The 25,562-nt window shown below is 48.5% G+C and overlaps 9 protein-coding genes across 9 annotated transcripts; 4 read left to right on the forward strand and 5 right to left on the reverse strand.

Annotated features, from left to right (window-relative positions):
- Window positions 1-498: 498 nt before the first annotated feature.
- Window positions 499-3,471, forward strand: GGS25DRAFT_528355 (uncharacterized protein; the record flags this gene model as incomplete). The annotated part of the gene is made up of 3 exons (XM_049265181.1): window positions 499-2,465; window positions 2,528-2,641; window positions 2,716-3,471. 3 exons carry the CDS (start codon window positions 499-501, stop codon window positions 3,362-3,364), a joined length of 2,730 nt encoding a protein of 909 aa, XP_049112412.1. The 3' UTR covers window positions 3,365-3,471.
- A 67-nt stretch (window positions 3,472-3,538) lies between these two features.
- Window positions 3,539-5,802, reverse strand: GGS25DRAFT_89290 (chaperonin Cpn60/TCP-1 family). Its single transcript, XM_049266114.1, has 6 exons — window positions 5,572-5,802; window positions 5,420-5,514; window positions 5,334-5,355; window positions 5,032-5,268; window positions 3,963-4,962; window positions 3,539-3,899 (listed from the first exon to the last, which is right to left on the reverse strand). Exons 1-6 carry the CDS (start codon window positions 5,611-5,613, stop codon window positions 3,661-3,663), a joined length of 1,635 nt encoding a protein of 544 aa, XP_049112413.1. The 5' UTR covers window positions 5,614-5,802; the 3' UTR covers window positions 3,539-3,660.
- A 187-nt stretch (window positions 5,803-5,989) lies between these two features.
- GGS25DRAFT_89697 (uncharacterized protein) lies at window positions 5,990-7,861 on the reverse strand. The gene has a single exon (XM_049266119.1). It carries the CDS (start codon window positions 7,359-7,361, stop codon window positions 6,153-6,155), a length of 1,209 nt encoding a protein of 402 aa, XP_049112414.1. The 5' UTR covers window positions 7,362-7,861; the 3' UTR covers window positions 5,990-6,152.
- A 636-nt stretch (window positions 7,862-8,497) lies between these two features.
- GGS25DRAFT_516206 (prenylcysteine oxidase) lies at window positions 8,498-10,513 on the forward strand (the record flags this gene model as incomplete). The annotated part of the gene is made up of 4 exons (XM_049263170.1): window positions 8,498-8,618; window positions 8,823-9,436; window positions 9,512-10,388; window positions 10,419-10,513. The coding sequence occupies 4 exons, from the start codon at window positions 8,498-8,500 to the stop codon at window positions 10,511-10,513; spliced, it is 1,707 nt and encodes a 568-aa protein (XP_049112415.1).
- A 44-nt stretch (window positions 10,514-10,557) lies between these two features.
- GGS25DRAFT_89708 (uncharacterized protein) lies at window positions 10,558-14,574 on the reverse strand. The gene is made up of 11 exons (XM_049266120.1): window positions 14,228-14,574; window positions 13,382-14,055; window positions 13,322-13,330; window positions 13,075-13,270; window positions 12,978-13,021; window positions 12,789-12,927; window positions 12,002-12,729; window positions 11,436-11,942; window positions 11,249-11,380; window positions 11,062-11,155; window positions 10,558-11,005 (listed from the first exon to the last, which is right to left on the reverse strand). Exons 2-11 carry the CDS (start codon window positions 13,832-13,834, stop codon window positions 10,602-10,604), a joined length of 2,706 nt encoding a protein of 901 aa, XP_049112416.1. The 5' UTR covers window positions 13,835-14,055; window positions 14,228-14,574; the 3' UTR covers window positions 10,558-10,601.
- Window positions 14,575-14,688: 114 nt separating this feature from the next.
- GGS25DRAFT_89766 (acyl-CoA N-acyltransferase) lies at window positions 14,689-16,122 on the reverse strand. The gene has a single exon (XM_049266121.1). The coding sequence runs from the start codon at window positions 15,875-15,877 to the stop codon at window positions 15,143-15,145; it is 735 nt and encodes a 244-aa protein (XP_049112417.1). The 5' UTR covers window positions 15,878-16,122; the 3' UTR covers window positions 14,689-15,142.
- A 993-nt stretch (window positions 16,123-17,115) lies between these two features.
- On the forward strand, window positions 17,116-18,853 carry GGS25DRAFT_511010 (galactose oxidase). The gene has a single exon (XM_049262692.1). It carries the CDS (start codon window positions 17,508-17,510, stop codon window positions 18,558-18,560), a length of 1,053 nt encoding a protein of 350 aa, XP_049112418.1. The 5' UTR covers window positions 17,116-17,507; the 3' UTR covers window positions 18,561-18,853.
- Window positions 18,854-20,328: 1,475 nt separating this feature from the next.
- Window positions 20,329-22,205, forward strand: GGS25DRAFT_511012 (Cloroperoxidase). The gene is made up of 5 exons (XM_049262693.1): window positions 20,329-21,066; window positions 21,123-21,315; window positions 21,387-21,434; window positions 21,510-21,781; window positions 21,867-22,205. The coding sequence occupies exons 1-5, from the start codon at window positions 20,967-20,969 to the stop codon at window positions 22,031-22,033; spliced, it is 780 nt and encodes a 259-aa protein (XP_049112419.1). The 5' UTR covers window positions 20,329-20,966; the 3' UTR covers window positions 22,034-22,205.
- A 1,037-nt stretch (window positions 22,206-23,242) lies between these two features.
- On the reverse strand, window positions 23,243-25,457 carry GGS25DRAFT_89893 (kinase-like domain-containing protein). Its single transcript, XM_049266122.1, has 4 exons — window positions 25,043-25,457; window positions 24,819-24,985; window positions 24,559-24,750; window positions 23,243-24,503 (listed from the first exon to the last, which is right to left on the reverse strand). The coding sequence occupies exons 1-4, from the start codon at window positions 25,242-25,244 to the stop codon at window positions 23,382-23,384; spliced, it is 1,683 nt and encodes a 560-aa protein (XP_049112420.1). The 5' UTR covers window positions 25,245-25,457; the 3' UTR covers window positions 23,243-23,381.
- Window positions 25,458-25,562: the final 105 nt, after the last annotated feature.

The following is a 25,562-nucleotide window of genomic DNA, read 5'->3' on the forward strand; positions in this document are numbered from 1 at the left end:
GCGTGATAATGGCTGGTCGATTATTTACTTACACAAAAACACTTCAATTGCTCAAGAAACTCTGCGTAGTACATCTTGTAATTGGAGAGGCAACAAACCTTTACCTACTGCAAGATCACATAGATTGAAATACGACCTACCAATCTCAGCACTACCACCTAAACTCCAAGGTTAGGGATGTATTTACATCCATAGTACCCCGCAGCGCCATGTCGGTCTTGGAAGGTCCATCGCGGGCAAAATGCGACGCCAGATCAAGACGATACGACTTCGTCTGAAATAGCCATGAGTACCCGGAACCAGGTTAAGATGGCACGTTCTAGAGATCCGGCTATATTATGTGCATGCATGCCTAGGTAGCTATCATGCATTATATATAGCTTCCCAGGGCACTATTCGCGAGCCCTAGGGAATTCCAGTTCTTTCTAATTCTTTTTTTTTCTTACAAAAAAGGATTAAAGGAGAAGAAAAGAAGAAAAGAGGATCCAACATCTCACCATGTTGTTGCGCGCCAGGGGCCTCCTCGCCCTAACCATCTTCTCCCTCCTCCTCCCCAGCGCCACCTGCCAAAACGACGACCTGGGCGTCAAAAACGGCTATACCACGCTCAAAACCGCCAACTTCAACGTCAAGCTCGTGCGCGACGCGCAGGTTCTCGCGTCGCTGACCCCCGCGGGGGACACGTTCGACTTCCTGCCCTTCGACCTGCTCTCGGCGCGCGCGGGCAACGGGCAGTACCACTGGGGCGACATCACCTTCCGGTACCGCGTTGCCGGCGACGACAACGGCACCTGGATCGACGGGGACTCCGCCGCGGCGCGGAAACCGGTCGCTGCTCTCCCTATCACCAGCAGCAGCAGCAGTAACGGATCCCTAGCCGCCGCAAACCTATCCCCCACCCTGCCCACCTCCAGCCCCCTGAACGTGACGCGCGAATGGCTCGACGTCGCCGGGGACCTCGCTCTGCGCTTCACCCTCACCAACGCGCACCCCTCCGCCGCCCTCGAGCTCGGCAGCCTCGGCTTCCCCGCCGAGTTCAACAGCATCTTCACTCGCCGCGCCGTGGGCGCCACCCAGCGGCTCTGCTCGCTCTCCGACCCGTACATCGGCATGCACGCGGGCTACATCCGCGCGGCGCCCGTGCGCGGGACGGGCTCCGCCCTCGTCGTGACGCCGCTGAACGCCAACTCGCCCCTCGAAGCGTACCGCAACCTCGACGAGCCTGTGTACGAGGCGACGGGGTACGGCAGCCAGACGTTCGAGGGCTTCTACGAGTGGCAGGTGCACAGCGGCGCCTGGGCTGAGCACGAGTGGTCCAGCGCGCAGCCGTGGAACGCGCCGTCGTCGCGGACGCTGGGGCCGGGCGAGGCGGTGCAGTTCGGCGTGCGGTTCTCGCTTGCGAGGGGCGGGGTAAGGGACCTCGACGTGGCGGTGCGGCGGACGGGGACGCCGGTCGCGGTGGGCGTGCCGGGGTACATCATTCCGGTAGGCTCCTCGGCGCAGCTATTTTTACAGGCGGATGCGCGCGTGCTGGCGGTGTCGAGCGAGCCGGTGGAGTCGTTGGCGTTCAGCGAGTTGGGGCAGGGGCAGGGCGTGCTCGTCACGCCGTCGCCGGATTTCTGGGGCCGCGCGAGGGTGACGGTTGAGTACGAGGATGGGAAAGTGCAGACGGTGCATTATTTTGTCACGAAGCCGGCGGCGCAGGCGATAGGGGATTTGGGGAGGTTTCTTACGACGGAGCAGTGGTTTGACGATACCTCGGACCCGTTTGGGCGCGCGTACTCGGTCATGAGCTATGATTACGAGACGCGGTCGATCGTGACGCAAGACCCGCGGGTGTGGATCGCTGGGCTTAGCGATGAAGGGGGCGTTGGGGCGTATCTCGCCGCGATGGCAAAACAAGTCATCCAGCCCGATGCCGAGGAGGTCTCGAAGCTCGAGATGTTTGTTGATCGGGTCCTCTGGGGTACGATTCAGACGAAAGATTTCGCGGTGCGGAAAAGTATCTTTTACTACGAGCCCACAGCCGTTCCGAAATACACGTACAACACCAGCATAGACTGGACGAGCTGGACATCCTGGAGCCAAGAGGATGCATATGGGATCGGCCGTGCATATGACTACGTGCATGTTGCGGCAGCGTACTGGTCCCTGTACCGCGTTGGGAGGGCCTATCCCGAGCTTCTGAACAGCCACGACTGGAAATGGTACCTCAACCAGGCCTACAGCACCGTCATTCGCTGCACGCAGTCTGATGTAACATACAAGGAACTGGGCTTGATGGGTGAAACGGTATTCGGGGAGATACTTACTGATCTCACTCGGGAGGGACTGACATCCGAGGCTAATACGCTGACGAAAGCCATGAGATCCCGAGCAACGCAGTGGGACTCCGAAGAAGTTCCGTACGGAAGTGAGATGGCATGGGACTCGACCGGGCAGGAGGGTGTCTACTATTGGGCGAAGTAAGTTCTCAGTCATTATGCATACGGTATGTATTACATTCATATTAACAGAGCATATGTAGACATTTCGGCTTCACCAAGACGGTAACGAAAACTATAAACAGTGTTCTCGGTTATACGCCAACAGTGCCTCACTGGGGCTGGAATGGCAACGCGCGCAGGTACTGGGATAATATGTAAGATCTTACTCACCTTTCCATTTTCCCCCTCTTTTTATCCCCTTTAAATCTGACAACCCATTATCCTTTAGCTATGGCGGGAAGCTCCAGCGCATAGAGCGACAAATCCACCACTACGGCTCCGCACTAAACTCCCTCGTCCTTCTCTCCGCCTTCCGCAGCAACCCATCGGACCCGTACCTCCTCCAAGTCGGGTACGGAGGATCCAGCGGACCTCTATCCAGCATCAACGAAGACGGGTTCGCCTCAGCGTCTTTCCACTCCTGGCCCGATACGTTGAGGTGGGACGGGTACAGCGGCGACTACGGCCCCGGCTTTTTGGGAATGGTGCTCGGGTCTGGGACGTTTGTCGCGCGACACGATACTTTTGGGCTCCTCGCTTACGGCGGCACTTTGTTGTCTTCTGCGGAGGACAAGGTCAGCGTCCAGGTTACGGCTCCTGTTAGCCGCCGTGTATTCATCGGGCCACTAGGCGTGACAATTACACTGGACGCGGGTAATATTCAGGATTTTACATACGAAAGTACATCGGGTGCGATTTCACTCACCCTAGTGCAGTTGTCAAATACCCCAAAGGCTGTGGCTACGGTATTGTGGATTGAGACGAATGACTCTTCTATATACAGTGTCTCGGAACCGGTGGCGGTTCGAGAGCGCTTAGGCTGGCAAATACCGCTCTCAGCTGATGGTCAAGTTGTTGTTCAATTAAGACGGGGTTAGCATAGGGAATTCACAACATTGTTTATATCATACCTCTAATATTTACCTAGGCATTTAATTAATAATCACTAGAGCTGTATTGGCTCTCGAAACCTTACCTAACGTTATGGGGCCATATGGCATTCTCTCTTCATGTGTAGTACTAGAGTCAAGGGAGACATAGTTGAAGCACGACTTGAGCGGGACACAATCAACTCTTCTCAATACACGGATTGTTCTGACCACGTCTATTAACAACGCCAATTTTTGCGTCTTACGTACAGTGGTATCAGTGAAGTCGTGAGGATTTATTTGCATCACTCCTCCGGGCCATCCATGCCGGGCCCAGGGCCACCTTGTCGTCCCATCTGGCGAGCCTTGAGCATCTCGTCACAGAGTAAGAGATTCGAGGCGATGCTCGACGAGGAAGCGACACAGTTCCGCAAAACTCTGAAAGAGTCATAGACACCTTCTTGTGTCGGATCCATGGGCTGTCCAGAGATCAAGTCCAATCCAACAATGTTTCCATCGGCATTCTCATCCTGGAGGGAAGCAACTGTGTTCACGTTAGTAAAAAAGGCATCAGAAACGGGACAGATTAGCGCGAAATAACACTTACGTGCGTCCTGAATATCGTGACCGGCGTTTGCTGCGAGTGTCTTGGGAATGATCAAGAGCGCATCTGCAAATGCATCAACACCCCACTTGGCCTTGCCCTTAACCGTCTTCTTGAAAGCGTCGCTCTTCAAGTGGGCCGCGCAAGAAACCTGGTAAGCACCACCACCGGGAACTACACTCTTGTCCACGATCATGTTGAATACGCTCCGCAGGCCATCGCGGACGGCATCCGTGATTTGCGTAATGGTGTGGGCATTCGGGCCCTTGATCATGAGTGTTACAGACTTGGGGTCTTTGACATCTTCGATGAACGTGTACTTCTCCTCGCCCAGTTGTTGCTCGTACACCAAACCGGCCCAGCCAAGGATATCCGGACTCAGATCCTCGACACTGTTCTGTGCAGTACCACCACAGATGAGCTGTAATCTCTCCATGTTTCTTCTCTTAGCTCTTCGCAGGGCAAAAATGCCGTTCTTGGCTAGCACGTCCAGAGACAAGGGATCGATACCCTTCTGGTTGATCACGACAAAGCTCTTCTTTGGGTCGTTTCCACAAACTTCCTTTTTCAAGTCGACAATCTTCTTCAGCTTAGCATCGACGAATCTACGCTCGCTCTCAACTAACTTGTCCCGCTGATCGGCGCTGGAATAGAAAAAGCTCGAGTTGATTTCCGACTTTTCGTACTCCAAACTCACGTTCATGGTCAGGATAAAAGCGTTCTCTACCCTTTTTGGCATGTCAGGATGTCGAGCGCCGTGGTCTAGGGCCAGGCCTCGGATCAGTTGGGTATCTGAGGCGGTACGGTGTTGCATCTTCATGATCTCTATCATGTGAAGATCTGGTTTCGCGGGAGCTTGGTAGATAGATAGGACGGCATCGACGATAGCAGGGGTGAGCTTTTCGGCGAGGTTCGCGTTAAGTTTAGTTGATAGTGAAGTTCGAGCGACCGATATGAGGAGTTCCCTATCAACTTCCTTGGGCAACTTGAAGGTATCCAAGAACTATAAGTGGCAAGTAAGACGACATGTTCCGCAAGAGTTCCGCAAGGAGAGGATGTATATGCGCCATACCTTCAATGATTCATTCTTTGCGATCTCAAATCCCTCGGTTATGATTCGAGGGTGCAGGCCTTCGGCAATGTATCGTTCTGCCTGCTTCAGAAGTTCTCCTACCAACAAAACCACAGATGTTGTACCGTCTCCGCAGATATCGTCTTGGGCGGTTGCAGCCCTGGCGATCATGACGGCGGTAGGGTTCTGTATTTGCATCTCTCTCAGTAGCACGTTTCCATCCTTGGTCAATTTGATCTATTCCATAAATGTTAGTTCAAAGGAGTTTGGATCATTAGGCTCTTTTCGTGAAGACTTCGTACCTGTCCAGAACCATCCACTAACCTACGACAGGAATTAGCTTCTCTCTATCATTCATCAGATTATATATGTGAGGAGGGATACAAACATCTTGATAGTTCCTAGAGGACCTAGGTTGGACTTGAGAACCTCTTGTAAGCCTTCACCTGCGCTGATGTTGACTTTCAAAGCTTCACCCCGCCGCTTTCCTACGAGTCAGTATTACAATTTATTTAGGAAAGGACTGCTAGATGAACATACCCGAGATTCGGCCTTAGGGTTGAGAAGCTGTGCAGCAGACATGATGAATTAATAAGATATGTCTGGCTAGAGGTGTGGTTGTGTTTGGTATTTAGTTGGAAATTGTTGATATCGAGGGGTACAACGTGGGAATTCTATAATTCCAAACGTTTATTGAGATGAGAAGCTCAAAGTGGGTCCGCCAGCATCTTCGACTTTTTTTCCTGTAGTAGCCCTGTTATTAGATTGTCTAGCCCCTGTAGCCTTAGATAAGCGTTGCCTGACGGGCCGACAAAGTTGCATCGATCAATTAATTGTCATTTTTGATCCCCCGCTCTTCTTATCACATCACCTTATCAAAGCACGTACCACCTCACCTCTATTCAATGTTTCTACTAGCCGATCTTGATTGGAATTCTTTCAAGTTCGTTATTACGACGCAAAGCCTAACCTCACGTACAACACAATAGGGGGCGCGTTCTTTTTTTACATGCAGTTTTATTGTAGTTTTTGCATTTTTTGTCATAAGACTCTTTCGGTATTTACCACCCTTGATTTGTCCACCACACTCATACAATGTCGGTATTGATACCAAGATCAATCTATTCAAAGGAACTCATCCCACGTGAATAAGTCAAAGTCATACCACGCCTGTGAGCAATGCACCTCAGGCCATCCCATTGTCGGCCACCGTTCCAAACATCGTCACCACCTGCCATTGCTCCTGGGTTATGTTTAGACAGAACGGTTGATGGGTAGCACTTCTCAAAAAGGATAACTGGGCGGATACTAGGCATTCCAGCAATCAGTGTGCGTACTAGTTCATGGCCTCGATCCAAGGCTCGCCGCTGGTCGTCAAGCCCAAATCTCTTGCCAGTGTACAATTCTTCCGAGACCAATTTGTCCATCTTTTGTAAGTAGCTTTGGAGCCACTGCTCCTCGAACAAGAACTTCAATTCGGCTTCCCACTCGCGGCGAAGATGTCTGAGTAGACATGAAGGGCGCTTGTGGACCTGCTGCTGCTTATTTTGAGAGCCAAGGAGAAATCTCATGTTCTGGAAGACGGGCCGGAGCAGTGTGGGAAGTCGAGGGTCGTCCAAGTCCAATACGGCCATGGTGTCCTCACCATATATATCAAGCTCTTCACCCCATTGGTCGCCGCCCCATTGGACTTTCAACATGGAGAGCCGGAAGGCCTTCACCTTGTCGAATCGGCCCTGGTCCACGACTTGCGTGAAATGTTTGCTCAGCTGGTCACCTCGATATCGATCTTCCAATACCTCCAAAACGTTCAGGATGATAGTGCTGTTGTCCAGGCAGCTACCCCAACCATCGAAACAGCCGAAACTCATGATGCTCGGCAGGTATAGTATATCGCGTCGGCGGTTGAACCATTCGCAATGAATTGGCATGCCCTTGTAACTAACAAACCTCAAACCGACACCCCATCTTTGTACAATCTCCTTGGATTCTTCGCAGGCTGGATAGAAGGCCGGAATATGCACCGACTTGTAAATGTGGCTGTATTTTTCGTACATTTGTGGTGACATCAAGCAGATGATCCGTGGCGGCGGCAGAAGCATTTCCCATATTTCTTGGCGCAGTTCGTATGGAAGGTGCCAAAAATTGGGCAATCTTGTCGGCGGAGCCGGGTCGACGAGCTCTTCATGGATCGCTCTCGGCTCCGGTCTGAGAGGATCATGGAGGCCAACAGTTTGCGGGTCGTTCAAATCAATGCGATTAGGTCTAAGCACCCACGCCGATGTTGTCTCTCGAATCACTACCCGAGAGTAATAACCAGGTATATCCATTATGCTTTTGGTACACCATGGATAAGGCAATGGTACCGTTGTCAGTTAGAATGGTAAAATGGACGATAACAACTTTTAGTCGAGGAGGGGAAAGGTCTTGGGTGCTTTTGAAGTACGTTGGGAACAATGAGTATGACAGATTGTAGGGGAGGGCCCTTTATTATTTCCAATAAAGCGCATTGATGAGCATCGTTGGTCATTGTTGGTGAGTGGTGAAGGGTAAGTATTGAATGACAACAATGAGATTATTATGTACCTAGTGAATCAGTGATTTAGTGATTGACAGGTACATAATCGGTACATATACGGTACATATATGAACGCTACTACACCTGTGTACATGTAGGTACATATGTAGTAGGTGCGTGCATATGAGGTGGTTGAGAGGTTTAATTTGGCTTAAATCAAAATGCCCACGCCTGAAGGGATTAAGGTTTGGACAATGGCAACGGCGGTGGTGATGGTTTTCTAAGAAACAACATTTGACCATTGAAAGCGACATCTGGATGCGAGTCCACATTGATCAATCTATTCCTGTAGTACATAGGTGTGTACCTGATAACTTGTACCTGACAACTTGAAATCGCCATTGTTGAACTACATAAACATCCGCCACTGTATAATATGCATATGCAAACTACCCACCTATATAATATACTTTATATATTATTCATACTGTATCATCGTACAAATGTGATGTGTTGTTGCGAGATCTATCATTCAAAGCTTGAATATGTTCAAATGTTGAAAATCAATTACATATATGCGTCTAAGCATAAATATAGCTACGTTATAGTTAGTGCAATAATATTGCCTTGAAGTAACTTGAACTATCACCACTAACCTAAGTTAGTGCAGTCAGAGTGTGGGTATTTCGTACATCTACCCTGTAGTTATCCAAGTTACCTACGAATAGTTAACATTGACACACCCGGTAGAGTCGGTACCAGCAACCAGCAACCACATGTCCCAAGCACAGTCCAGTCCAACCGAGTCCAGCGATCGAACGATCGAATCCTGATAGTTACTTATAATTAGTTAATTACCAACCTTCCTCAACTTGTCAGCTCAACTCCCGCATTTCTTTTTTTTCTTCTCAAATGTTTTGAATACCGGTACCTATAAAAAGTCCTACGATGCATTTGATGCAGTTCTACACCTCGGCGTGTATGCTTTTCGCATTCACCGCCGCCAACAGCCATAATAATGCTATTATCCCCCAACATGTGAAGCAAGTAAAGCAAGTCGCAATCATCGGTTAGTTCCTTTCAGCTGCTTTCATTATCCCTGACGTTCAGCTTAAATTTGGCCAATTACACCAATTACTTTTATGAAGCATTCCATAAGTTACCTGTCTCCTCTTGTTAGTTGCAATGATAGGCCCTCGTAAAGTAGCTGCGAATATATATAATGATCACATTACATTCAATCTCATGCTTCCTTTACTAACACAATAAACAGGTGCCGGTGCCGCAGGCTCCTCCGCCGCCTACCACATCCGCAAGTTTGCGGCAGAAGACGGTGTAGATGTGAACATCACCATCTTTGAGAAAACAGCCCACATCGGCGGTCGTACGTTGACGGTAAACGTCTACGACGACCCGCTCAACCCCGTCGAGTTAGGTGCCTCGATCTTCATCGAGGCCAACCACATTCTGCGCAACGCCACCAAGAACTTCAACCTCGGCACTCAGGACCCAGGTTCGGATGAAAAGGGTGTTCTGGGCATCTGGGACGGAGACAAATTCGTCTACACCCAGGACTCTGAGTCCTCGAACTGGTGGAATCTCGCCAAGCTGTTTTGGAAGTACGGCACGGCGCCCTATTACATCTATCGCCTCGTCCAGAACACGGTCGCCACCTTCCTCAAGCTCTACCAGCCGCCCTACTTTCCATTCAGATCTCTGTCTGCGACGGCGTTTGAGCTCGGCCTTGTGAAAGTCACGGGCGTGACTGGGCAGCAGTTCCTCGCGGAGAGCAAGCTTGATGGCGCATTTGCGCATGACATCGTGCAGGCGAGCACCCGAGTCAACTATGCTTCCAACCTACCTTTCATCCACGGCCTTGGCACTATGGTAAGCCTAATTGAAACATCCATTCGATACCTGCTTATTAGTACAAGAATCATGCAAACTAATGTGTCATATCAGGTTGCCATGGCCCCTGAAGGTGCAATGGCTGTGACAGGGGGCAACTGGCAGATCTTCTCGAATATGGTCACCGACTCCAAGGCCTACGTCGCCTTGAACTCGACTGTATCCTCAATCTCCAAAGAGTCCAGCAGCGACCCTGACTCAACCTCGCCAAAGTACACCATCAAGACCAAAACCACCGGCACCACCAGCACCATAAACGCTGAAGCCCACCCCGTCACCTTCGACGACGTCGTCATCGCAGCGCCCTACCAATTCAGCGGCATCAGCTCCAACGCCGACGTGATCCCCCACCCTGTCGACGAGATCCCCTACGTGACTCTGCACGTGACCCTCTTCGCCTCTCCCTTACGCTTCAGCCCAGAGTTCTTCCACCTCGACCCCAACGCCACCGTGCCCTCTTCTGTGCTAACCACTCTCGGCGAGAACGACGAGGCCAAGTCGGGCCCCGACGCCGTCGGCAGCGCCGGCTTCTTCTCCGCGAGCCTCGTGAAGACCGTCACGAGCCCGAAGACCGGCGGCAAGGAGTACGTGTACAAGATCTTCTCGCCCGACAAAGTGAAGCCGGAGTTTCTGTCCCGGCTGCTCGGCGCAGAGGTCCCGGATACCTTCACCATCTCAACGCCTTCCGATGCTGCTGCTGACCCCGTCTCGTGGTACCACCCCACGGTCTTCCACCCGTACCCCCAGAAGTTGCCCCGCGTCACGTTCCAGGACCCGGTGCTGGGCGATGGCTTGTACTACACGTCTGGCATCGAGAGCTTCATCTCGACGATGGAGACGAGCGCGCTGATGGGCATGAATGTCGCGCGGCTCATCGTGGACGACTATCTAGGGATATCTCACAATGGTGAGGGCGAGGGCGAGGGCGAGGGTGAGAATAAGGAGAATGCCAAGGTTGTAGATAGCGAACGGGAGAATGTTCGGGAGCACGTGGAAGGAAAGCAGAAAATATTAGAAAACAGTGGCCGACCATTCCCGGATGTGGACGAACTCTAGTGGGTTTCCCTTCTTGGGATCATTACGCTGGTTAATATAGGCTACTACTAATGAGACATGACATGATATCCGCGCCCATTCTTTTTCTTTAATGCCCGCGCTGAGCTTCCACGTCGCCATTCTGAGCTTCTACATTCCCATTCTGGCCCATGCTATCCCCATTTTCGTTACTTCGAGATCGCCAATAATCACTCCAGGGTGATTTCATGACTGCACGCTCTTCTTGTTCTGTCTTGCCACCAGCAGCCCGTCTTCGACGCCTCTGTTCGAGCCATGCAAGCTTGGCGTCCCTCATGCGGCGATGAGAGCTGTCATCTATGTCAGAGTAGAATTTATTGCTCCCATTTTCGAAATTGAGCCAATGCTCGTACAGACCAAAGCGCACCAGAAACCGAATGGTCAGCCACTTCCAGAGGTAGAAGGCCCCTTCACGGATCCAGTCGCCAAATGCAATGAGTAACGTGATGAATATGACTCCAGCAGAAATGGAGACTAAGGGCTCAAGTTAGTTTCTTGAAGCTATAAGTAAAACGGGGCAATTCTCTTACACATGTACACTAATTCGAAGTGTAATGAGGTGTTATCAGAAGTGATAGCGGTATTATTCATCCCAAAAACACTGGACATGAATGAAAGTGGGAGCTGGAGGGGGGTTAGTGAGCAGTTTAGCTTAGTGCCTACATACCTATGTATATAGGTAGGTAAGGTGCATTGCCAAAATGAAGGTTAACGTACGAAAACGATTGTCACGAGTGTAAACATCATAATAGATCGGCCTTGCTTGATTGTCTCATCCGACTGCTTGACGGCTTGCCACGCTTGGACAACACTAGCCTGCTGTTGCTTCAATGCCAATAAATCCTTGACCTAAACTTCACATTAACTTCCTTTCGTTCAACTGGGTATCGTCGTGCGCACTTACACTCTCGGCGGTGTTTTCTGCACTACGGCGCAATTCTTTGAGTTCATCGATTCGTCCCCTGACGCCTTTCAAGCGTTCGTCGGCATTAAGCTTAAACCAGTTGTAGTCATCTCGCTTTTTCCTTAACTCGGGGTCATCTTTCTTCTTTTCTTCAATGGCTTCCCACAGGGTCCGTAGATGGGCAGGCTTCCGGTCAGACTTGTTCCAATGATATCTACTTATCATCGCCCTTCTCTGATCGTTACTGAAGTATCCAAAGGGGTCAAGTATGGTTTCGGCTTTCGCGATGAACGATATCAGTGTCTTTTCCTGGGTCTTGAAAATGTGAATCATGATATCTAGTTCCTCCATAATGTCATTTATCTCTCGCTCGAGTTTTCCTTCGGGGTTGATATCGAGAAGTGCCACGTGAAGTCCGGAGGCATTGCCTTCTCTGGACCTGTAAACTTCGCTCGCATCGTCTGTCCAGCGCCATAGTTTTTCAAACGCTCCAGTTTGTTTCTGCATCTATTGAGCTCTGTTAACACAATGTCTGAAGTCTAAGTGGGTACTATATAGGTACTTACAACTCTACCAATGGCTTTTGAGAAAGCATCAAGCACTTGCGGCAGTCGATCCCCTGTCTTGGTTCTGTCAAAGAGTGTATTGGAACACTCGTCAATGATAACAAGAGCAAGATCGAAAACAGTACGGATTTGGTCTGGGCTGCTGTCTTGAAAATGAACCCTGATTGATTTATGGACACCTGATGCATCTTGCTTGTTGGCGCCATATCGTTTTGGAAAGCAGGTAATAATCGTTCTTGCATCTAATATCCACATCCAGAGTTGGTCGGTCATTACGATTCGGGATAGTTTCCGTGCTGTCATCGTGCATTCCTCACACCGCTGTTTAATACCGAATTCCTCATGTTTCGGCCAGTGATTTTTGTTGTGGTCGTATCTATGGAGAGATTCGGGTTTGGTAGTGGTGTGCCGGTATACAACTTGATCCCTATCCCTTTTATCTGTTGAAGTAAGGGTCCAGTAATAAGCCTGATCCAGAGTGCGACGTGGGTGTAGGGGAGGATCTTGGCACAAATATTTCCGAAGTAGTGTCTTGTCTCTGTAATTTGACATGCCTTCATAAAGTCTTGCGGCGTCGACAAAACACTGACCTAGAGCCGTTGTGACTTCAACACGGCCATTACTATCGGTAGGGGGAAATTTCTCAACAGTAAGCGGACGTTTTGGGTCCTTCTCGAAAAATGTCGGCAATCGTTTGATCAAGGCTGCCACTCGTTTGATCGATATTCCTAGTTAGCGTTAGCTATCATTAGCAGTGACAATATTTCATCCGCTTAGACTCGCTTACGGCGATGAATCTTGCTTGGTTCTTCCCTTGCCTTCTTTTCATCAATGGGAACATCTTCTTTGTTTGCAAGGGTTATGCGTCCAATCTCCGCAGCGAACTGCTGGCTTTTCCTGGAGGTATCCCAATGAAGGTATGGCATCTACAAATGAGATGAGCAATGCCAAAATTATGTGCGTAGAGACAACCTACGAAAAGAACCATATTGGTCGGAAATTTATCTTCCTCCTTAGGATCTAAAACATTGTTACAATATATATCGACCGAAGAGTTTAGAGGCATCACATACCTGATGATATCGTCTCACAGAGGGGTCGCATGTGCCTTGCGTGTGGTGGGTTGTGTTGCTCGCCACCATGCATCTGGCTGCGCCAGTATTGGTCTCGAAGGATCATGTATGTTCTGGATCTCTTTTGGCGCAACAACTCGCGGTTGGTTTCAAGGTAATTTGGAGGCTCTTCACCGAAGTATCGACCGATCGCACACTTATACGCAACTGGTTAATGTTTAGTTTATCTCGATGATAGAATACTTACCTCAGCCCACTAGATCAATGTTAGCATTGTGTAATGCTTTTCACGTGTAATCCAACTTACACTCATATTATTTGAGGGTATATGAAAATACGTCAGATGGTCTCCAGTGGTATTGTGTGTTTTGCGGAGAATATTATCATCGCCTCGGTCTTCTAGCAAGTTCTTTAGGGGCATTTTCTGGTTCGGGAACTGATTCCACCCCTTTCTTTGAGGAACCTCTAGATCGACACCTCTGCCGCTCTCGAAGTGTATGATAGGTACGTTAATGTCATTTTCGAGTTCGTAATGTTTAGGAGACTCCGGCTCACTACTCGCTGCGTTCGTGCTGTTGGGCGTGCTCGTTTGAGAAACCGAATTGTGCCCGACCAAGCTACTTGCTACATTCATGCTCTCAGGTGTGCTATCTTGAGAAATTGAATTGTTCTCGGTCCAGCTACTTGTTGCGTTCATGATGTTGGGTGTGCTTTCTTGAGAAGCCGAGTTATTCCTGGTCAAACTACTCACTGCGTTCATGCAATCAGATATGCTCTGTCGAGGACTTGGAATGTTCTCGGTTGGGCGAGAGCTGTTTATGTGCTTCGTGGTTCGCCATGCAGTAATGCTTTTGCTCAGTTTCTCCACGAGGTGTTTGTCGTCTGGATCGTTGAATATAATTTCACGAAGTAAACGAATTCGCTCGGCTTCTTTCTCGCAGTTTGTTTTCCAAGTACGCTTCTTGTTATTCACGAATTCTTCTGCCTCCGAATCAGTCCGACCAAAATGTTCTTTTTGATGAGTGATCTCCCATTCCCAGATTTGGTCATCTTCGAAAAAATTCTTTCTTTCGGATATCTTAATACATCCATGGTAATGGAGCAAATGATCTGTGATGTTATTTCCGTGTTCTTCAGAAGATGGGCAGGATACCTTCGTAAAGTGTTTGTTTACTCTAGAGTAGTCCATCTTGGGACCAGAAGAATATTTTCCACATATGACATATGAATCAGGATGAACAATGTTGGAAGGTATGTGCTTGCCGAGAGTATGAAAATGCCACGAAAGGGTTATAAGTCGAGGGCAAAAGCCTTGAATCTACATTGATAGAACAACATGGCTAGCGCTCAAGTTGCGGGCAGTTATACTGTCGCCGTGTTCGGGGCTCAGCTGTGTCAATGTCAATCAAGCCCCCCACTACACGAGAAAATGTGTGCTGGAAGTTTGTTGAAGTTTAATGGCGACATGGCGCCAAGATAACTCGAAATATCCAATCAATACTCGAATTCGAAAAGTGGCAATTAATCTATTGAATGCAAGTTTATGGATGAGGAAACCACTGCAGCTAAGGAGGTAGCTGAGACAGAATTGCTGCAGTCATGCTTATCATAGCTGACAGGACAAAAGAGAAGATTGGCCAATGGAATTATCAGAGGGATATTTGAGTAGTTACTACCTAGTAGGTACTTATGCTATCTCCAAATGCAGCGGAATAATAGTGGGCGTATTGAGAGGATGTCCCTTTAGTTGGAAGGAATGCATATATTAATGCGGCTGAAATGATGTTAACCTGGTCTGACATTTGGGGTCCGAGGTCTGGGGTTCGATGTGATTGTCGCCGCTTACGGACACACCGAATGTGAATGTGGCTTTCCTAGGTCGCTGTACCTTTTTTCGGTTGGTGCTCTTATTGGATTGTGGACGCCGTGTATCTCGTTGAGATCATGAAGTTTAGTGGAATGATGTGTGCTAGCAACCAGTTACTGTTTCTGTTAAGGTACTACTACATGTAGCCTGGGTAACACATTGATAGTATTACTTATCCTCCACGAGCCATTACATCTATTCTCATAGCTGACGCGATTGCCGAAACATACTCGTAATAGTGCCCTGGGGAGTTTCAACACTGCCAACGGCCTGAAAGCCAAATTTGGCATACAGCCGAACGCCCTCTGGTGCTGCGAGAACATATGCACATCGTCCATACTGATCAATTTCTTTACATATTCGCTCCATCATCATTGAGCCAATGCCTTGTCGTTGATGGTTCGGGCTTACTGCCATAAATGTCAAGCCTAGATAGGTAAGAAGATATTTCAGTAGATAGCTGTAAGTTGTGATATAATTCAACTTACGGCATATATTATCAAGATCTTTCAGCACCCGTTCACGTTCTGCCCTTAAAGCTTTTGATATAGTGATCCAAGCATCTACATCCAGTGTTTCCGGCACCCAGGTTTTCTTCTTTGGCTTTTCCTTCTTTGGCTCTTTATCTATCTCATGATTGATCACTTCTTCACTCTTCCGACTGATAACCGTCCAACCGCAGAATCCGACTGGAGTGCCATCAGTGGATAGTACTTTCAAAAACCTTTCCCATCGCTCTTGAAATGCATCTTGCAACATATCGACATTCCACCGAGTTATTTCATCCATTTGCACCTCAGTTATCGTGCCGGAATGAGGAAACATCGTTCGATATAAGGGTCCATTCTGGTTTGCAGGTACTTCAACATAGCGAGCAATACTTTCTGCGTCGGAGACATCGACGACATCACATATACTAAGGGACATTTGTGACATTGTACTCTATTGCAGAGGTGGTGTTCCGTTCTTTCTTTCTTTCTTCCTTTCTGGGCGTTGAAACAAATGAAAGAGACTGGTAAGATAAACGATTTTAGAACAGTCGTATGAGGCATCGGAACCTATTTTGATTCTTACTGTAGTTGTATGATTCTTGTAGGTATCATTTTAGTATTTTACCCCACTCTACAACCATGAACCACGAAAAAAGGGGGCCAATCAAGATTGTTTAACGCCTCTAAATAGTTGGGCTGAACATCCTAACCACACACCAAATGTTTAACTTCTAACAGACCTGCAGCTACCAACATGCATCCATGCCATAGGCCTCCTCCCATTACAAGTATGGATAGCTTCATCTGCTATTGTGACTACACTAACTATGCAGTGGCTAACAGCAATTGCGTACCTACACAACAGCAGGTGTCAAGCTCTTTCGTTTAACTATCCTAGGTAGGTAGAATTATATTACCACTCCTTCTCCAACACGTTACGGCCCTCCGCATTTGCGTGAAGATGTTGGAAAAACCTACCTAGTAGGAAAACCAACACCGAGGGTTTATGTTACCTACTTCGCTCCATAGAACTGTCCAAATAACTTGCCGAAGAAACAACCGTAAATGTAGAAATCCTAGCCTCCATCGTATTATACTTGTACTATGCATTCAAGGTTTATTAAGGCAAAATTTCCCTCTAACCTAGGTGTTCACTTTTAACTAAAATAATTATATTTATCTGTTGTATTTTCTTTATACAATGCTCGTATGGTATGGACCTTATGAAATTCAACTATAAACTCTCGTGCTCATCACTGTCGTTGGCAGTGTTAGTAATAAGGGTGATGGTGTGATAGTTGGGTTGGTATTGTTAGGTTTGTTATCTTAAGCTCAGTACGGTTCGGATCAGACGAACAGACTATGCCAGTCTACGCCATGAACACCTCATAATATACCTTAGGTATCAGTATCAATGTATGTTACATACATGGCAACTTTAATGTTGTTGTTGCTTTGTTTAACGTGATGAGTGCTAGTCACGTGCTATTACCTGACATTCTGCTCTCAAGTAGTTAGTACCAGCTGTTCCCAGCTGTTCCCAGCTGGTAGTTAGTGAGGTCATTTCATTACAAATCCCGTTGAAAAGAAATATGGGGAAGATTACCGTACTACGGATTTAAAGTGGGTAGTTATAGGGGACTCTGGGGTTCATAGTTTCCTTCGGGTTAAACAGGGGTTAAAAATAAGTTTCGCCCGATGATTTGGAAAAAGAATGATTTGAATTACTTAACTCCGAGGGAAATCCGCCACGACTTAATCTGTTCATCAACATGCTGACAAAATGTTCTCCGTCGACATCCACCGCGATGGACAATGACACCGTCTCATGCTACTGAGAATCAGTTGCGAAATGCGGCATTGCAACGACAGTTGTCAGGATCGCTGTCCGAAACCACGCGGCCATTGTACATACCCCGTCGTTTACGTGAAAGACAAAAGTCCCGTTCTCTCGATATCGGTAGGTACGTAGGTAAGTTGTATAAAATGAGCAGCAACTCGCGCGGATGTGCTTCTACTATGGCTGGTATACTAGGCCCTTCTTCCGCCTTGCTTCTACGTTGTAGTATTCCATCATGAAGTTATCTCAAGTGCTTTCGACAATATCACTATTAGCCGGTAGGGCAACTTCATTCCCCGCAAATATACGCTCCTCGATGGGACCCAGTTCCAAATGGATGACTCTTCCTCCCGTCGGTGGCGGCTTTGCAATCCAGGAGCATGGAACGACTGCAACTGATACGCACCTCTATGTTCTGGGCGGCATCCCTCCCAACTCGAGTCTCGCCGCTGGCCCAATCCCGGCGACGAATACGTTCATGGCCTACTCATTTGAGACCAACAGTTGGCAGAACCTTACTGCACTTCCACAGCCTTTCAATCACATCAACGCTGCCGCGGTCAATGGGAAGATCTACGTTCTTGGTGGGCTTACAGGAGATGGAGTAGATGGTATATGGCACTCTACACCCAACAGTTTCGTCTACGACATCACTGGGGAGACATGGACGCCTCTACCTCCTCTGCCTGACGGCCAGGCCCGTGGCTCTGCTGCCATTGGAATCTCTGGCAGCACCATATACCTCGCTGGAGGGATGGAGCGCCTCCAGGTTGGACCAGGTGGTCTTCAATCATCGCTCGACATCGTGAGCGCGTATGACACCGCAACGGGGACTTGGACAACGTTGCCGAGCCTTCCGGCACCACGGGATCATGTCGGGGGCGCCATCATAGGGCGAACGTTTTGGGTTGTGGGAGGTCGTGATCACGGGCAAACGAACGTACGCAACACAACGTGGACTCTCGATCTTGACGCGCCTTTGGAGGGATGGAAGGCTCATGCTGAGATGCCCACTGCCCGCGGTGGACTTGCGATGGGCGTCGTTGGTGATTACATTGCCACGTTTGGCGGCGAAGGCAACCCGGATCCAGCCTCGAACGGGGTATACAACGAAACAGAGGTTTACAACATCAAGACGGATACATGGTACAGGCTACCTGCAATGCTACACCCCAGACATGGCACGATGGCAGCTTCCGTGCATGGTCGTATATACATCCCCGGGGGCGGTATTGTCCAGGGCGCAGGACCTGTGGATACTTTTGAGTCTTTCGAACTGTATCCATAGTTTGCTACTCTGGGGTCCAGACTCTAGAGTCTGGACGTCGGCCTAGTGTATTCCATGGAAAGTTATCTCGGAGCGAAGGCGGCATTGCCCGCCAAGTCTAAAAAAAGGGAGAGAACACATGATGTTTTGTTCTAGAAGGGGGTGGGGATTCATGTTACGTAGGGCTACCTGCTCGTGCCTAGGAAGTATATATCTGTTGCAGGTGCCTCAGGCACCATAGGCTCCACTAGAGCCATTTGTTGGCACTCCGCCATTGTAGTTAGGAATCAAGCAAGCTTTCTTCCTTTCCTCTTCTTCCTTTTCGGTTGCAGCAAAGCTGCAACAATATCTCATTTTTAAAATAACCGCATACGACTCCACTCACCCTTCCGGCGTATCCTGTCCATCTTTGATCGTCATGGACCATATCGGTCGGTTCTTCTGCTGAGGCTTGGCAACGCGTACTATCTATTATGAGAATGTTAGGTCAGCGGGATACCCCACAAATCACCGCCCGCCAACGCCCTTAAAGTCGATAACTTTAAGACGGTCTCGGGCTAAGCAGTATCCCTTTGAACGTTACAAGGCAACATAGGCAACAAAGTTACTAAAAATAAACAAGGATACAACCAAGCCAAATTACCCACCGTCCCATAAATCTAATATCCAATAAAATCTAATTATTCTGCAGGTACATAATTTACCACTTAATTTTGCGTATGCCACTTGTACCAACAGTACTTAGAATTACACATAGCTACATTACAAGTGCCACATCGAGATCGTGGCTTAATGTTTACCATACTTTCTGGCATCAGCACGCTTTATGAGCTTGACAGGAAGATGGATTCTTATTTGAAGATTGTAAGTGATTAGTGAGTTTGCTATGCAAAAAGGATGGGAGATCGCGTACCTTGGGGTTTCGCGTGCCTTGGGGTTTCGCGTGCCTTGGGGTCTTGCGATGGGATTTCCATTGGATCAAAACGCGTACCAACTTCAGAATCAAGAGGAGCTTTCGAACGACGCGTAGCTGGATCAATATCGTCAACTTAGATGGCAGCCGGGCACAGCTGCGCCGGCGTATCGGGTGTACTAGATGCCGGATTAATATATTTACCGGCCAACTTTGTATCGCGTTGTATTTGAAGTAAAATTGGATCAATATATGGGGTTGTGGGTAAATGTGGATATAGTGGATTAAAAGAGATGTATTAGGGTTTATTTTTAGTAGTTTTGTTGCCTATGTTGCCTTGTAACGTTCAAAGGGATAGACTCGGTAATTCAAGTTTAGTATGTTGTCTAATGAACGAAATGATCGGTGTTGGGCAAGTTGCTAGATAGAAAAGGCGGGGGAATTCGAAGAGTACCTAACTGTTCACTATACACAGAAAGAACCAGCCCCAGGATGCAGAAGAAGGGAGTGGTTCAAAGATCTGATCTGATATCAATACCACCCACCATGCATAGGTAACTTCCAAGGCTTCCATCTACTGCTAATTTGTTGTTTGGGTACAGCCCAAGCATTCGGATGTTATGTAGGGCCCGAGGGGATGGGGCTTACCCCTTACATACCCGTGGTCTATCAGCCAAGCCATATGCTCGGAGATGTGATGATTTAAGCTCTAGATGCATAATACTTAATACTACACTGCATACAACACTGCCTGGGAGTGTATAATTACAATTGATGTGATTGGTGTTCTTCAAAACTGGTCTTAACATACGCGTATTTAGTTCGCAGGCTGCCCAGAGCTTCTATAATCCCAATAGGCATCGGGCATTTGTTCCAGGTAAGGACGTCCTTGAAATAGGGTTGTTTCATGACTGCCGAACGGCAGTGAGAAGGCTAGGGGGCTGCTAATGGTATTCTATTGATGAAGATCCTTCCCCATATTTTCGTACCGACTTCACACGTATTCGGAAAAACGCTTCGTATCTCGTACTAAGTTTCGTACCAATTTCGTATATCGCTCGCATATCGATCTCGCACTTCCAGGGCCTTGCAATACCCAACCGCGGGATAGTAATATCGCACGTCCTATTGGTTGTTTGTTTTGCTTCTACGTTTTCTAGTATAGCCAAGCAACGACGATCATCAAACCTGATATCGCTTTACATCTACGTAGTATGGAGCCTATGGGCTGTGCTTGCAAGCTCTCTCGGTCAAGGTAAGAAGGTAGCGAACTTTATGATTGCGTTTTTCATGCCTCGTCTTTCATATGTGTTTGCATAACAAAGGTACCTCGTAAGCTTCGTAAGGGTAAGACGAGATGTTGGAGATTCTTGGAGTTATATAAAGACTTTACTTGCACTCTACAACAAGAACAAATATCAAGCAAGATCAGCACCTTACCCCTTAATCGCTATTACTAGTATCTAATTAACCAACCGTCAAAAACTATCTATATATCTACCCATCTAGTAATCATGATGAGACTCACGCCGTTTCTTGTTGCTGCCGGCGTTGCGCTAGCCAACCCCGATCCTCCCTGCAAGGGACTCTGGAAAGCTCCTGGGCCAAACGACTGTATATATGCCTACAAGATACCGAATCCCCTATTCGAAGTCACTAACATGATGTAGTCCGAGGTCCTTGCCCAATGTTGAACACATTGGCGAACCACCAATTCCTCCCGCACGATGGCCGAAACCTCACGGAGACAGCGATCATCGATGCCGTGACCTCAGCACTGAACTTCAATGCGTCACTCGGCACTATCTTGTTCGAGAACGCCCTCATCGCCAACCCAGAGCCAAATGCCACATTCTTCACTCTGTGAGACGACCCCTTTTATCCTGGCCCCTGGCTCTCCGTCAAGAAATCGCGTTGCTAATAATTTCCAATAGGGACCAACTGAACGTACACAACCTCCTAGAGCACGACTCTAGCTTAAGGTAAGCAAGCCCCTTACTACCATTCCGCCTTTCACATAACAGCATAGTCCATATTAACCAATCTCTTGAAAATAGTCGTTCAGATGCCTACTGGGGCAACGGCCACATCTTTAACCAGACCGCCTTTGACCAGAGCCGCGCCTACTGGACCAACGACCTCATCACCGCCGACCAGCTCGCCAACGCCAAGGTGGCCCGCCAAATTCACTCCAAGTCGTTCAACCCGACCTACACCTTTACGCATACCATGGAGGAGTTCAGTCTCGGCGAGCTGACCGCGCTCATCGTCGGCTTTGGCGACAAGGAGGCTGCTACCACGAACCGCACGTTCGTGGAGTACTTCTTCCGTAAGTCCCCCCCCCCCCCCCCCCCCCCCCCCACCCCTTACCCCTTGACAGTGATGTGGTCGAGGCTAATCATGGTGCCGTACAGAGAACGAACGCCTCCCCGAGGAGCTAGGATGGCACAAGATGAGCTCGGTCGTCAACTTGGAGGACATCCTGCGACTGAACGAGATCATCCGAAACGCGACGAGCCTGTTCACGACGGCTACGCCGATCATTGGGCGCCGCGACTTCCACTCGGGATTACTAAGATAGATAGATGTATTAAAAAAAGGGGGGGAGGGCTGTACACGATTGGCCCCGTTTTAACGAACAATCTTATGAAATATATGGCGAAAGGGAAGGAGGATGGGTGAAATAGTCTGTTCTTGGAAACGATCTCATGGCGAGCTTCACGGCAATAGGGACTTATCTTATTCGGGTAGATGGGTGGGGTGGGGTGGGGAGGCACTTCCCCCTTTTCGAGGACGGTCAGTGGTGGGGCTGCTGTAAATACATAGGTGTGGCTTTCACTTCTTGGACAAAACTATCTATATCGAGCGACGGGCGTTATTTGTGCACTTTGATTGAGAGTTTATAGACTGCTGTATTGATGGGTATTGCTATGTACATACCTAACTAGAACACGTAATAACGCACAATTGTTACTTTCCGCTTTACCTGGCCAGTTGTTCAATGAAATTAGAGATATGCCATGTAACGGACTATTACCAAAACGTATCCGTATGTGAAAATGGGTTATACCTGGCTTCATAGGGTGCATGACTTTTTATTAAGAAGATCAAAAGCCCCCGCCAGCACCACGCGCTCACACTTCCCGCCCAGCAGCGCAGCCTCGTCGGCCAGGCTTTGGTGGAGGACAGGCACGACCTCGCGGAGGCCGACGGCCTGCAGCTCCTCGTTCGCGGCGAAGTCGCGCACGTCCCAGACGTCGAACCATTGCGGTAGGGTATCAGGGAGGCTGGCGCACTTGCGCGGAAGCACCCAGCGGAAGGAGGGGAATGCGTCGGCGAGGGTGCGGTTGCGGGAGTCGCGCCAGTGGCCTAGGGCGGCGACGAAGCTGCGGGTGTTGTCGCAGCGGCCGTGGAGGAAGACGACGGTGTGGGTGTGTGGTTTCGTGGGGTTTATGGTGATGAAGGGTATATTTGTGGATGGAAGCCATGATGAAAGAGGATACGTTTGTCTGCCGAATACTGCGTGTATATCGAGTTGGGCTGGACTGTATACTTACTTTCCTCATCTAGGTATTTAATAGAAACCTGCTATGTAGTTTAGTAGGTAAGGGGGGAGGGATATGGCTTCATTCAAGGAATGGCTCAGGGGCCTAGGTAGGCACAGAACTAACCGCCTAAAGAACCAACGGCCATACAGTAGCCAGGTGTCTGTCAGCCTGTAAGCGCCAGAGCGGATAGGGGTTCCTGTTACTCTATAGAAAATAGCCTTGTGAGTCACTGGGTTACATAGCACTGAGGCTGTAACTGATGATATGGTGGGTGCGGGGTATAAACCTGAACTATTTCAACACCCTACAGCGCATAGATATACTAAACGTTCCAGTGTATACAACTTATACAACTTATGCATACAGCAATTCTTCAGCAACCTAGATCGCATCTTTACTTGCCCAGGCCTCCAATTCAACATTCATCTCCTTAGAATAGTCCCCAAATTCACTAAATACTTTGTGTATCATGTCATTATGTCGTCGCGACCATCTAAATCCCTCCTGCATCGCTTTTGTATATTCCCAATACTCGGGATAGTATCCTGCAGTCTCCCAATCCACAATAGCCGACACGTTCCAGGTCACAGTTCCGTCCGAATGTACAGTCTTATCAGCTAATATATTTCGCGCATTGAGATCCGCGTGTGTGAAGAAAATATTGTGTCCCCGACGAGCGGGATCATCTGAATATCGTAGTACCTGACTAAATTCTGCCTCGTCCGCAAAGGGTCCAACAGGGTCTGCGTGACGGATGCGGTAATCCCTGCATGCTTCGCCAAGCGTGTTGCATATGGGAAAGTCTGATTTTGGGCACCGGGGAATGTTTCTCAGCTGAGCTATGTAATTCTTGAGCTGATTTGCAATTCGTTCCAGGTCACTTTCGGACAGAACATTTTGACAGCGCCATAGCGGAAACCCAGGGACTCTCGTCATGAGAAGATAAGCCGTAGGACCGGAGAAAGACAATGGGTTATTCGAATATTCTTGCTCGAAAACAACGTCAAGCGCTTCCGGAACTGGGATGGCAGTATGCCGGTGAACCATTCTTAGTGCGTTGAACTCATTGCGAGCGAGGTCGGCTGATCCTCTGTAATGCTTCAAGTACAGCCCAAACGGCAGTCTCTGGACTGTATCGGTGCCATCATACCAAGGCATTCCGTATAATCGTTCCCCAATCCTTTGCAACATTTCGTAACATATCATCCTAAATTTAGATGGGAGCCAACGCCAAACTGTGAAGAAAGCACCCTTCCAGAGGTTCGAAAACCCCAAAGAATTTTGCCGTCGAAGACCAATAAATGAAGTCGAAGATTGCTTCTTATGGGATAGCTTTTTAGAAATGTTGACAAGTTGAATGCTTTCGCACAGTCGAGCGTGGGAGCCGACGAAACGGGGGTCAACATTGACGATGTGTGACCGTGAGTGGTCACCTAACAACGGATACATGCCGTCAACCTCGATTGGTTCCTCGAGCCCGACTTCGACATGTTTTAACTCATACTATGGCAGGCTATTAGAAACGCAATGATAATCCGAGCTCCAAGTCACAACTTACCTCGATTAGAGAAGAGTGAGACCTGTTTAGCCTAATAAGCCCCGAAGCAAAGGCTCTAGCCGCAGACATCCGGATTAGCCAGTGATTGTGATAAGGCGTTGTCACATCTCTGGGACTTTTAACATAAGATAACCACCAAGCCCAGTAAGGCGGCCCAAAGAACGCACCGAGCATGTCTTGGACGCTAGGCCTCTAAGAGAAACCATCAGCTTTATGATGAAAATGTCTAGGTAGTTTTGAGTGAGGGTGAAAATAAGCACCTTCTCTGCATTCCAACCATATGGAACTGGAAGAATGGGTGCGACGATCAATGGATCATAGAGCGTGCCAGCCTTCCCGGTCACACAACACTTCCCCCCATCTCGTTTAATGATATCCTGCTGTTCAGTGGTATCAGGTTGTGGTGGAGGACAGCCATTTTGGGTAACTATGATCGTTAAAAATGGGTTGTAGATAGAGCAGGTTGAGGAATTTCTCAACTTACTGGACTCGATGATATAATACCAATCGGCCACCAGCGAAGAACCCTCGCCGAATTCGAGCCTATTCTTCACGTAACGTGCGGCTAACAAGGGGTTGAGAGCCTCTTGGACATACGACTTCAACAACGGGCCTGATGGATGTGGCAGCCTAGTGTCCTCAATAAGTGACAGTGTGCTCTTTACTTCATCGGCAGTGATGGCCATGTTGAAATCTGTTAGTTGGAAAGGAATGGACAGTGATAGTGACACTTACACATAATAATTATAAGGAAATCTAAGCTCACAATGACTAAGCTAAGTTATACACATGTGCAAATGAAAATGATAAAAAATGCATGGATGAATTGGCGCCAAGAACGTTTGGCGCCGCTAATGGCTCTTCTCGCGCGCTATGCGATGTGACTAGGCCCCGAATCCCTTCGCGGAAACCAATCATATCTTACTCCTTGTTTCTCATAGAGAATTATGGTAGAATGCTGGTTGTTGATTAAAAATGTATATCTGATTCGGCCCGCAGTCTTC

Source organism: Hypoxylon fragiforme (assembly GCF_022984875.1).
Source record: "Hypoxylon fragiforme strain CBS 206.31 chromosome Unknown GGS25scaffold_10, whole genome shotgun sequence".
Classification (NCBI taxonomy): domain Eukaryota; kingdom Fungi; phylum Ascomycota; class Sordariomycetes; order Xylariales; family Hypoxylaceae; genus Hypoxylon; species Hypoxylon fragiforme.

What these genes read in the sequence shown, in the direction of transcription:
- GGS25DRAFT_89290 (XM_049266114.1), bottom strand. Translation starts at nt 5,613, where the DNA reads ATGTCTGCTGCACAGCTTCTCAACCCTAAGGCCGAATCTCGG. An exon ending in CCTCTAGGAACTATCAAGAT is followed by an intron (nt 5,356 to 5,419) that starts GTTTGTATCCCT and finishes TTCCTGTCGTAG; the next exon opens with GTTAGTGGATGGTTCTGGAC. An exon ending in TAGTGGATGGTTCTGGACAG is followed by an intron (nt 5,269 to 5,333) that starts GTACGAAGTCTT and finishes TTTATGGAATAG; the next exon opens with ATCAAATTGACCAAGGATGG.
- GGS25DRAFT_89697 (XM_049266119.1), bottom strand. Translation starts at nt 7,361, where the DNA reads ATGGATATACCTGGTTATTACTCTCGGGTAGTGATTCGAGAGACAACA.
- GGS25DRAFT_89708 (XM_049266120.1), bottom strand. Translation starts at nt 13,834, where the DNA reads ATGAACGCAGTGAGTAGTTTGACCAGGAATAACTCGGCTTCTCAAGAA. An exon ending in CGACCAATATGGTTCTTTTC is followed by an intron (nt 12,928 to 12,977) that starts GTAGGTTGTCTC and finishes TCTCATTTGTAG; the next exon opens with ATGCCATACCTTCATTGGGA. An exon ending in CTTCGAATTAGTGTACATGT is followed by an intron (nt 11,006 to 11,061) that starts GTAAGAGAATTG and finishes TTGAGCCCTTAG; the next exon opens with TCTCCATTTCTGCTGGAGTC.
- GGS25DRAFT_89766 (XM_049266121.1), bottom strand. Translation starts at nt 15,877, where the DNA reads ATGTCACAAATGTCCCTTAGTATATGTGATGTCGTCGATGTCTCCGAC.
- GGS25DRAFT_511010 (XM_049262692.1), top strand. Translation starts at nt 17,508, where the DNA reads ATGAAGTTATCTCAAGTGCTTTCGACAATATCACTATTAGCCGGTAGG.
- GGS25DRAFT_511012 (XM_049262693.1), top strand. Translation starts at nt 20,967, where the DNA reads ATGATGAGACTCACGCCGTTTCTTGTTGCTGCCGGCGTTGCGCTAGCC. An exon ending in GAGCACGACTCTAGCTTAAG is followed by an intron (nt 21,435 to 21,509) that starts GTAAGCAAGCCC and finishes TCTTGAAAATAG; the next exon opens with TCGTTCAGATGCCTACTGGG. An exon ending in GTTCGTGGAGTACTTCTTCC is followed by an intron (nt 21,782 to 21,866) that starts GTAAGTCCCCCC and finishes GGTGCCGTACAG; the next exon opens with AGAACGAACGCCTCCCCGAG.
- GGS25DRAFT_89893 (XM_049266122.1), bottom strand. Translation starts at nt 25,244, where the DNA reads ATGGCCATCACTGCCGATGAAGTAAAGAGCACACTGTCACTTATTGAG. An exon ending in ATGGTTGGAATGCAGAGAAG is followed by an intron (nt 24,751 to 24,818) that starts GTGCTTATTTTC and finishes GGTTTCTCTTAG; the next exon opens with AGGCCTAGCGTCCAAGACAT. An exon ending in CTCACTCTTCTCTAATCGAG is followed by an intron (nt 24,504 to 24,558) that starts GTAAGTTGTGAC and finishes AGCCTGCCATAG; the next exon opens with TATGAGTTAAAACATGTCGA.